The sequence below is a fragment of the Convolutriloba macropyga genome, chromosome 13 (assembly GCF_964194025.1).
Source record: "Convolutriloba macropyga chromosome 13, txConMacr16.3, whole genome shotgun sequence".
Taxonomy (NCBI): Eukaryota; Metazoa; Xenacoelomorpha; order Acoela; family Convolutidae; genus Convolutriloba; species Convolutriloba macropyga.
In genome coordinates, this window is record NC_134480.1 from 39683202 (window position 1) to 39694661 (window position 11460).

The 11460-nt window shown below is 35.2% G+C and overlaps 1 protein-coding gene across 1 annotated transcript; it reads left to right on the top strand.

Annotated features, from left to right (window-relative positions):
* Window positions 1-4949: 4949 nt before the first annotated feature.
* Window positions 4950-8769, top strand: LOC142351720 (uncharacterized). The gene is made up of 4 exons (XM_075403865.1): window positions 4950-5598; window positions 5878-6171; window positions 6980-7367; window positions 8753-8769. Exons 2-4 carry the CDS (start codon window positions 6034-6036, stop codon window positions 8767-8769), a joined length of 543 nt encoding a protein of 180 aa, XP_075259980.1. The 5' UTR covers window positions 4950-5598; window positions 5878-6033.
* Window positions 8770-11460: the final 2691 nt, after the last annotated feature.

Here is an 11460-nt window from a genome sequence, read left to right on the forward strand (position 1 = left end):
TTTCTCGTTGAGGACTGATAACGGTCGGAAGTCAAGTTTTTTTGTTTGGTAAAAGCAGTATCTCTGGCAGCCCACAAATCCTCTTATTTGTCATTTCATCTTCCTTTCCTCGAAAATTCTTGTTGTTGAACACGCAGCGCCCTTTCATTCCAAAACTGAGAAGTGAATGTGAGGCTGCTTTCTGGAGTGCATCTTTTCATGTCTCGTCTCCACATAAAATTTTTGAACTGATACGTTTGCACACTTCGTCCTCCATACTACTTTTAGTTTGGTATTGCAAAGCTGGCGCTAACGTTCAGATTGAGCGTTTCTCTATTCTATTTCCTCTTCATGATTGAGCTCAGGTGGCAAGATAACTGTCGTGTGTGGTGGTTGTATCAAAACGTCAACTTCAATTCCCCTTCTTTGGCTAAGATTGCCATCTTTAAGTGTATTTTTAATCTTTCCCATCTCAGTAAGGGGTTCCACAACATTTTTTTTTCCAAAAGTGTTTGATGCCAAAAAGTGATTTTTTCTTGAATCGCGCACTGCTCGCTGCGCCATTTATTGACCATTGAGATTGAATTATGATTTCGCAGTGCGAATGTAGTAAATTTCTCTAAAGTGGAAACGCGGTGAGAATCCAAGACTAAAACTAATTTGGTCTAATGCCGATGCTTCTTATCTACTCAAAACTGAATTGCTTAGCAAGGTTGAATTGCGCGACTTGTCACGAAGTCACGAAAAGAGTGAAGGTCTGATGAATAATCAGACTGGAACAATTGAACAAATCTGTTACTACAGACAGAGGAAAACTAATGGTTGGTGATCAAAGATTGTATTCGATAGGCGGATGCAATTAGTACTAATTTCAATACTACTCAGAGGACAGTTGAAGTGTTTAATTGTACACAGTATTTCTGTATTACGACTATAAAAAGTGTGATGCTTGCGCAAAGAGTAATGGTAAATATAACTATTCGCATCATAAGTTAACGTTTTGTGTTTAACGTTGTTATAGTTAATCGATAAACAAGTATGGAAAAATTACTAGAGACAGAAACATCAGACAAACATCAACCGGTTCCTTAAAAATGCTTTAAAACTGTAAAATGTCAAGTCAATCTTCCTATGTTTTTCCTGCTACTTCAAATAATTATCGGTTTGAGACACCCAAGTGAGCATCAGAATGGAGATAATGGACATAGTACAAAATTTGTTCTGTCATTTTATTTTCTACATAGCTCAAATGTCTTCGCGCAAAATTAGGAAAAACGCTTTTCGTTTCAATTTCTGGAAAATAATTACCTCAAAATAAAGATTCCTCACATACTAGACAGTGAATGTCTTAATTTACTTCAAAAAAAGAACGGAAAGTTTGTGGGTAAATGAAAACCAGAAGAACCGAAAAATGAAAATCTCCAAAGACACAAAAAACTGCTGCAAGCATAAATTTTCTTATATTTGGAGAAAAGATTACTCTCCCCCACCTGTTTCAAAATGATGAGCAGTTTCACTCAATCCTAAATTTTTACGTCAATTCATCGTGATGTCGGCTTAAAAAAACAGCAAACAAAAATATTTTAGTGAAGTATCAAAAGGGCGTTGTTATACAATTTTTCTGCACACACAAGCTGGCTATTTTTTTTAACTTCTGTCTATAATGAGTTAATTTTGAATCGCTGAGTCCAGCAATTAATTTTGAAGTCTTTGCTGTGTGCAGCACATATCTATCAGACGCACTGAAAAAAAACTAACTTTTTGGAAGCAAAAGGTTGGATAAAATTGTTCCATCTTTCAATTTTTTCTTCTGTTTTCTTTCTGGTTTACAAATAAAAATACCAAATAAGGAGGCTTTTCTCATTTCAAAACATTTCACGGCATACAAAAATACTTGTTTCTAAATACAGTGCAGTAATGAACGTTAAATTTTCTTCTCAATTCACAACGCGAAATTTGAAATGATTTTAATTGAAGTCCCGGGTCGAGACCGAATGGTTAACTAAGTTTCTTGCAAGTTCGTTCCGGTCGAGCACAACTCTTATCTGTTAGTTCAGTTTAAGAATCAGTCATTTACCGTAGAAAGCGCATGGGAGTTAGTTGCTCTGTTTGGATAACATAATACGTTTCAACCTAAATAGACAAAATAGTTTTTTTTTTTATTTTTATCAATTCAAGAGAGATCCTTTTGCAATAAAAAACAGTAGACCTCAATTAATTTCTTCGCAATTGCTTTTTTTTAAAATGTTCCCAAAATATTGATTTTGATTGAATTTTCAAACCCATATGTCAGTATTTTTTCAAAGTAATTTAGTGCCCATCGTTTTTATATCCTTTTTATAATTTCAATTCACATTTTTCACGATTATATTTTTTCCAAACATCCGTCTACATTCATGTCTTGCAACGTTTTTTACGGTTAAGTGTGTGTGGGTGTATATGTGTGTGTGCATGTGTGTGTGTGTCGTGCTGTGTGTGTGTGTGGGGGGGGTGGTGTGTGTGTGTGTGTGTGTGTGTGTGTGTGTGTGTGTGTGTGTGTGTGTGTGTGTGTGTGTGTGTGTGCGAATGGTTAACTTGTAAGTAACTTGTAAGTCGCATGGTTAACTTGTAAGTGCCTTGTAAGTCGAACGATTAACTTGTAAGAATTTGTAAGTCGAATGGTTAACTTGTAAGAACTCGACCCAGGCCTCGACCCGGGGTATGTCCTCGCGCCCGCTTCAAAATGGGGGTAAGTAATTTTATTTTTTTCTTTGAATTTTTGAGAAAAATTTTTTCAAGCAAAAAATTAAACAATCATTGCTAAATGAACGTTAGTGATAGAGATATTATCATTATCTAAAAAAATCGTTTTGGTGAATGAAAAAAAAACAATATCACTTAATTTTTTTGTTGGAACTAAATATTAGCTTACTACATGAACAAAGTTTTCAAGAACAAACTCTACTGTATTGACAAAATAGCATGACAAGTTGAATTTGCCACTACCTCAAGTCAAACTCACTTCATTTATGTAGTTAATCATGAATGCCAGCGGCGAAGTGAATTTGAAACAAAATATCAAATGCTTACTACAGCACTATCTATGATTTAGTTTTGCTATGTATGTACAGATTGTGAAATCAACGTTAAAACGGTATTGGACTCTTTAAGGTTGATTATTGGTTAAAGTTTCCGTTGTTAGTATCAGTTTTTGACAAAAATTGCGCTTGGCTAAACCTCTTCTTATTATGTCCACATCCTTATCTACAGGTAATCAAATTTGCGATTGCGACACGCAAAACTACGTGACTGGCAGATGAAAAAAATTTTAACAACTGCTAAAAAAGGCGTTAAGACAATTTTTGTAATCTGACATACAGTGCAGTGAAGCACAATTTTTTGTGCGCTAAAACACTTGATAATCTGTCTTGTCTTGTTTTTGTAAACGACCTTGGTATTTACACTGCAGAGCTGACTCTGATTTTATGAAAAAGGAGTAAAGTATGTAACCCATCAACACCTCTTAACCAGTTTTGCTTGTTGCTACACCAGACAGTGATCCTAAATAACTCATGGAAACCTATCTAAGGCACTTTTTTAATCAGCTAGTAATTTCCTATCTCTCTGGCGATTATAGTTTTAGAGACTTTTGCTGTGATTGAATAATGAGGCTTTGAAATATTTGCATAACCATGCGAGACAGTTTGTTGCTCAAAAAAAATCGAAGGATTAGTTGTTGAAAAACGAACAATGTCACGGTAATCTACAATATAGCTGTTAAACAACTCACAAAAACGTAACTGAGTTGTGCAACTCGAAAAACCGAGTAACTCGAAAAACGTTTTACGCGGATAGATTTGAAACGGCTGAACCAAAATGTAGGGTGTAAATTATTCCTTTCCAAAAGCCGAGAACGGTCGTTACAGTCTCTGTATTCTTAAGCTAATCACGAAAATCAATTCCAGTCGGTAAAATTTTTTTGCATGTTCCATTGGGTTTTTTTGCATCAAAGTTATTTTCTGCAATTTTCTTTTGTTTTGCAACGTGTGATTGCTTCCCTTAAGTAAAAACCATTTCGATGTTTATCAGATTGTCTTTTTTTCGGTAATTTAATTTTGTTGCGGCTGACCCTTCTGTTCAATTTTCCGCAAAAGGACATTTTTTTGCAATATAGTTGACAATGAACGTGGTTTAAATGGAGCAAAAGTATATCAAATTGACTGTCCGAAAATTTCCAGCCATTTTTATGATGAAAATCTTACTCCAAATTGCTCCGAAAATCAATCCTTTCCGAGATATTTTTTATAATGTAATAAAGATTTCCTCTTAGAAAAAATCTCTTTTATCTTGGTTTTCACACTGAAACATTTTTCGGTTGACTATTCTCGATTAACTGCGCTTTGTGTTAGAATCTAACCGTATTATATTCAAATGGTTTCCATTGGGCATAGATATATGAAATTTACGCATTTGACGATTTCATCCTCGTTTTCTTAACGTTATAGATTGAACTCACAATTTTTCCAACGAGAATCATTGTTTCAAGTTGCTGATTGTTACTGAAATAATTTTTCCCTCAGAAAAATAGAAGGTTTTTTTAGCGAACTTGCGACGTATGCTGGAACTTTCTATGCTGCGCACAGAATCTCTCAACCAGTCTTGCTTCTTTTTAAATTTCATTCAATTGAAATCCAAAATTAGAGACACGTTTCGTTTGGGGGAAAGTCTTTTGGTGTGAATTTGCGAGATTTAATGAAGTCGGGTGACAAGGTACGGTATTAAATTATATATTAATAAATAATGGGTTTATGACCAGTTCATTAAAATAAACAATTTTTCTCCCATTAAAATTATTCATTCCTTATAAAGCGCATGAATAAATTCCCTGGTTATCCTTAAATTTATATGCCTAACATGTATCCCAATTTTCCATCCATTTCTGAAATAGTTTTTTACTCTGCTATGGGGAATTCAGTTTAGTGCAACAGATGTTGAATTGGAGCTTTACCACTGAACACAAATTTACATTAGAACTAAAAACGAATACAAAACTAACAATTTTTTGTGAGCGAATATTGCCACGGTGGGAATTTAATTTTATTACAGATATGTTTTTAATATTTTTTAACCATTTAATTCATTTTGGTTATGAAAAGGAAAATTCGGTCTCGTTTCAGTGAGTTTTAAGCGCGGTTATCCATTTCAAACTTTTATGTTATCTTTATCTTCGATTCGTTTTATAGCTTCAACTAGCTTATTGGAAAAATTTAACCACACATTTTGAGATGAAAATGTAAATTTGAAAATTTATTGATGCTGAAAAATTAATCGAATTTTTGCCGAAATTTACAGAATTTACCAAAACTTTTCAGTTACTGAAAAACGTGCTATTTTATAGACTACTTTTTCGATTTTTTTCTGGCTTCAAATTCATCAAATTGTTCAGATGTTTGATCACGCTGAAATGTTTGATTTCTTCTTTTCTGTCACTTTTTGACTCTAACCAAGATTGAACAACTTTGGTGACAACTGACTTCGACTTTGGACTAAATTTACTCAAAACTTGACTTTCAAACCGAAAAAAAATATTCTTCTAATATTGAAATACTCAAATACCGATACTTTAACAGAACAGCAAGAGTAAGTGCTATCATGGTTTTCAAGGAAATTGATATTTTAACCGTCAATTTTCTTAAAATTATTACAAGAATTTTTGCTCGATATTTATAGGACTAGACCACCTCTCAACGGATATTATCTTTAGGGGGAGAAAGTAAGGGGATTAGCCATGGTCAAATTTATGGGGTGCTCTCTTTGACCAAATTTTCGATTGGTCCCGAAAGCGTGAACGAAAATTATAATGTGTTTTGTTCACTATAAAGCGCAGCTAAAGGTGCTTGATTTTTCTGTTCTGTTTAGTTCTAAAAACTCGATTCTAGTATATCAAAACAATGGTTTTATAAAGAATAGTCAGATTTCGACAATATACCTTTACTTTCCTACCAGTTAACTTCCTGAAACCAGTCATAACTTTGGTTGTAAAAATAGTTATAAATTGCAGTTTATTAACTTAATATGGAAACCCACAGCTGTCCAGATGAGCACTTCCAGACACCGGACAGTAAGCCCCCCTCGACTGTGGACTATTCGGAGAGTCTTTCTGGTGATCTGGGGACCGCTTTGGAGTCGGCTAACTTTGCAGACGAAAGCGAAGTAAAATGGTTTTTCCCTTATAAAAAGGCAGAACATATTTAACGATATTGTTTCTAATTTATTCTTGACCTAAAAAGTAGATCAGGCTTTGTCAGTTTGACCAAGTTGGTGAAAAATATGCTAACTTGTGATCACTTTTGAAAAAAAATATGCACCACTGTTTCTTGATGCCATTAGTCTTACTTAAATACAATTTCAAAGATGAAGCGTTTTTCTGCTGTAAAAGTTGACTTGATGACTGCATTAAAGATTCAATGCATCAAAAGATTAATACAAAATGGATAATTATGCGCAGAGCTTTTTTAAGAATTATTTAAAGCATATTTGACTCAATAGCAAAATTAGTTTAAATAGGACAACGGTGAAAGCAATTCACAAATTGAAATAATTTTTAATACCATACTTAAATTTACCTCACCGAATAAAGTTGGTTTCAGAAAAAGGAGTTTACCATGTAAAATAGTGTAATAACCTGGATTAAGACTCACAAAAAATGTCACATTGTGATTAATAATGAAACATTAGTATAAAAGTACATTAGAAAATGCATCAAAATGCCTCCCACAACACCCCCCCCCCCCCCCCCCCCACATCAGCCCCCTCTCACTTCACCCCCCCCCCCCAATTCCCACCCCCTGCACATCGTTCAGACCACAAGTGCCCCGTGCAGCCAAAAAAAAACCCACCCCCCCCCCCACCGGTCGTTTATTTCTTCCACCGAGAGCAATTCGCCCGACGTAGTCGGTTATGTTTTACCTTTAACGCTCAGTACATATTTTTTTACTAAGAATGTTATGTTGGATATCAGGTCTGCGAGTGTGACTTGGGTCTCGGCCGAACCAAAATATCCGAAGATGAAGCCGAAGCCGAGGAACGAGCAGAGATGCATTCGGACCAATACCTACTCTACAGTGCAAAGCTCCCCTCGAACTTGACCAAATATGGAAGTTTCCGAAAGATGCTTAAACTGAAAAAGCGCAATTCGTGTATTGAGAGCACGAACTCAAGTACCGAAATACTTGACGAGGATCCGGCAATTGCGATGATGTCGGCGACTGTTGGGGGGCAAAACTCGACAGCAATCGGGAGTTCACTTCAGCAACAGAAAACAATTTGCAGGAAAGATGTTGAAAATGTGTTCATACAGAAACTGCTGGACGAGATTCAGCATGATGACTCATGCTTCCAGTCGAAAGGTAATTCTGACTATTTTTATTTTTTAAAATGTAATTTACGGCTTGCCTGTTTTTCGATTTAAAATTTACCTAACCTGGAAAAAATTTGATGAATGTTTGATGTTCAATAATTTTTCTTAAAACCATTTATGGAGATTTTATGGTTAATAAATGTCTTTAATGATGTCCAACCCGTGTAATTATTCACAAATTTCTGGTAAATGCTATGCTATGATTTTCTACCGTAGGGTTTTGAGCTACAACCAAGTTTTGTCACCGGGTTCTCTATAACCATGTACGGGTCGAGAAAAATTTATGAAAATTTTGTAAGAAATGCGCTGAATTTTCAAAAATGTTAGCGCAAAAACTTCACATAATAAAGCGCACAAATCGGCAAATTAAAGGCATTCGAAACGTTCTTTATTTCAGTTCGCCACTTTTTTAAACAAAAATAGCGTTCATTTCTTCGTTATTTTCTTCAAAGGGCGTCGTGAAAAACTTGGCCCAAATGGGCATATGGCTGTACTAATTTAAAAATGCAGGTTAACCAAATTAAACCCATTAATTTTCCACCATTTTTGGTTCTTAATTTTTTGTTGAAAAATTGAACTCAATAGAGCCGGGTGAATAGACTTCTAGCCCTAGATTTGAATTTCGAACAAAGTAGACATCCCAATGCGAGTGACGAATAAAATATCGTTAAAATGATTTAAACAAAAAAGCTTAGGTTTTTCGTTAAAGCTTTTCAATTTGTATGTTACTTGTGCCTGCTTTATGTAAAAGTGCTTAAACTAGAGTCATGAGCAGCGGGGTACTTTTTGGAGTTGCGGGCAAAATCTACACCACACAATAGGTCATTGATTTTTGTAATAAATTGCTCTCAAACGACGTTTGTAGCAGTAATATTAGCACTGTCGTCTTTTTAAGCTAGCATCCCTCAGACCCAGCTGGCTACTACCGAAAGCAATAGCTAGCCACTCGTTTAATAGTAATTCGGCCGATTTTAGTCGGTTATGTTCTCCAGCTTGGTGATATTTGTTCAAACTGTAGTTTAGAATGTACGTTAAAAAACCAGAAATGACATTTGGCGGCTTAGAACAAAAAGATCTAAAAATTTTCGGCCAGCGCAATCTTTCAAATAAACAAAAGAAACCAGTTTTAAGGTAAATAAACAAAACACTGAAATCTTTAACGCATATTTTTGTGCATGCGTTCAACAGAGTACAAGAAATGAGGTCCATCCATAAAATGAAGCGAAACTGAACACAGAACTTATTTTTCTAAGACGTTGAGTTCTTTCAAATTAAGGTCGAGTAAGAGTAGAACCAAATATTCTGACCTGAAAATTTATTTTTTCAACTACAGTGTAGTTTATCGACTTCTGAATACACTAATCTCAATTACAGGTGGTTTTCTGGGCTAAGAATTAGCCCAATTTCAAACAGAGTTTGGATGAACTTGTATGACTGAGCTCAAGTTGAACTACAGAACCATAAAATCAAACAGAATTTCGTCAATGTGTCTATTAAGGTTAGTTTAGTTAACCAAATGCTGATAATGACAAAATTTGCAGCAAATTTTTTTCGCTTGGTTTTGAAAATATTTAAGCTGAATTGGAATTGTTGAGGTTTTAATACCAACAGAATTTGGGACACAACCAAAACTGTGCAAGGATGAGGATGCTACAACTTATGCGATAAGTATTGACATCCAATTTAAAACTTTGTTGACTTCCTGAAGAAATTTTTTGTGCTACAATACTTACTATTTTGAAAAAATGGAGTACCATGCGTTTCAATTAGTTGGGAAAATTTTTGTGTTATAATACTTTTTATTTTGAAAAAGAATGAATTAAACATGCGTTTCAATTTGACCGGAAAATAATTTCCAGTTGGAAAATAACAGGACATGATAATTTACAATCCGCGGATAAATGTAGGCAGTCCCATAATCAATCCAAAAAACTCAATGAGATATGCTACATGTTTTTATGTTCTGGATATATGCAATGATAGTTTCTTTGGTTTTGCATTAAAATGTGGTTGCTGCATGATCAAAATTTAATCTTTTTGGATTGGCTGTCTTTTCTATTTTTTAACATCAGTGGAAAATCTAAGAAAACGCGCTTTGAGCAATAAATAATGGTGTTACCTAAAGCTGTCTTATAACGGCAGGTAATTAGTTGCTATATTCAATCTGAGCCGCTGGTGTTATGCAATTTTTATTACCAACTTTTTTTATTTGATTGTTTTTTCGTCACATCATTTGACTTTTCATCCTCAAAAACAGAATAAACAGGTTAAACCCGGAGGGCATTCAGTTCTTTTAGAGCCTTACGGCTCACTAGTCTCTAAGAAGTCGATTCAGCGACAGAAAATCGTGATGTGAAGGACGGTTTATAGCGTTTAACCCTCGCCCCTTTCACCTCATTAGCCCAACCCCCTTGTTCCTCCCCGTCCAACACTTCACCCATACTCCACCCCTTCAGCTCATTATACTCGTAGCCCCACACGCTTCCTCCGACAGTGCTCACCCGTCTCCCTCCCACCCCAAGTTCACTCCCACCCCCTCCAGTTAACCTAAACTAGCCTCCTTAAACCGTAGCTATGTACTAGCAAAATATTTGAGAGCAGTTCGCCCGACTTTGGTTGGTTATATTTTGACTTCTGCTCTTGTTTTATATGAAGAAGCAAAGTTTTTTATTAGTTGCGAAGCTATAGCGGCTATTATTGGGGATATCGTTGTTTTTTGAAATTCGTCGTCTCCATCGATGATTCTTACGACTTGACTTCTTGGAATTGAATTTTTCAATGACTTCAGTGATTTCTACTGCTTTGCAGTGAAATTTTGTGTACGTGACGTCATTTCTGTGTTTAGGTCAGTTGCGTGACTTACCTCACTCAAAAAATGACTTCTGAAATCGCTTAAGGAATTTTAAATTTTATGAGCATTTACTAGTCAAAGGTCAATAGTGTGCATCTAAAGTAGTGCCAAACCTATATCACCTAATTCTTGAGTATTAGCGTGTAGAATTTCTGACTTCGTGTTAATTTTGAAAAAGCTGCATTAGGATTTTTTCCTTATTCGTTATAGAGCGTATGTATTTCATAAAAATGACAGTTCAAATCTAACCAAAAAATCTAGTGGTCTATTAAAGGACTTGTTGACAATCTGTCTATCTTATTCCTTTGGTTGTTTCAATGATTGTTTACCATGATTGAAAACTTTAGAAAACGTCCCATAATTTTGATATATGGCTCTAGCAAATTCAATGTCTTTGATTGTTCTCCAACGACAATTGAGATATTTATTGTAATCTTGTGTATTTTTTATTAATTGCTCTCAAACGAAGTTTGTAGCAATTGTATTAGTCCTGTCAGTCTCTTTTCCAAGCAACTTTTCGCTTGACCGGTTCTTCGTCTGACGCTTTTGACTTTTCGACCTCAAAAACGGGATAAAACAGGTTGCGCCGAGTGGTGCTCTTAGAGCCTTTGAGCTCTGTTTCAGCTCAAACTGTCTTGGAAACTTATACTTGTGATGTGAAGGGCTGTTCTTAGATGTTGAAGACCCCTCCATTGTTGACCCCCCACACTATTGACTCCACCCCCCTTGAGCGCTTTTACCCCCACCCCAACCTCACTATTGCCCCACCGCCGCCCATCAGACTTCGGTAACCCACCTACCATTTTAACGACACAAATTTTAGCAATTTTTTTTTATAAGACTTTCCTTTTAAAGTATGTTTGAAAATTTTTGTCTTTTTTATGTTTTTTCAGCCTCAATAGCCAAGGAACTTCCTCTAGGACCTGAAACTAGGTTACTGTGTTTTTTCTAGATGTAATGGAATGTCTTGCAAGATTGCAACATCACGAATTTTAGCTTTTATTTGACAATGTTTACCATTTTTTCATTTTTTCAACATTTATAATAATTGTAGAGAAATATACTACTGCACAGTTTTAGATGTAATAGAATGTTTCTAAGTATTTAGATATCTTGAATTGAAGCAATTTTTTGAAAGAAATACTTTAAAAAATACTTACACTTTTTCATGTTTGTTGATATTTTTCCGGCACCAGGGGCCTTGGAAATTCCTCCAAATTTTGATAATAAG

What these genes read in the sequence shown, in the direction of transcription:
- LOC142351720 (XM_075403865.1), top strand. Translation starts at nt 6,034, where the DNA reads ATGGAAACCCACAGCTGTCCAGATGAGCACTTCCAGACACCGGACAGT. An exon ending in ACTTTGCAGACGAAAGCGAA is followed by an intron (nt 6,172 to 6,979) that starts GTAAAATGGTTT and finishes GTTGGATATCAG; the next exon opens with GTCTGCGAGTGTGACTTGGG.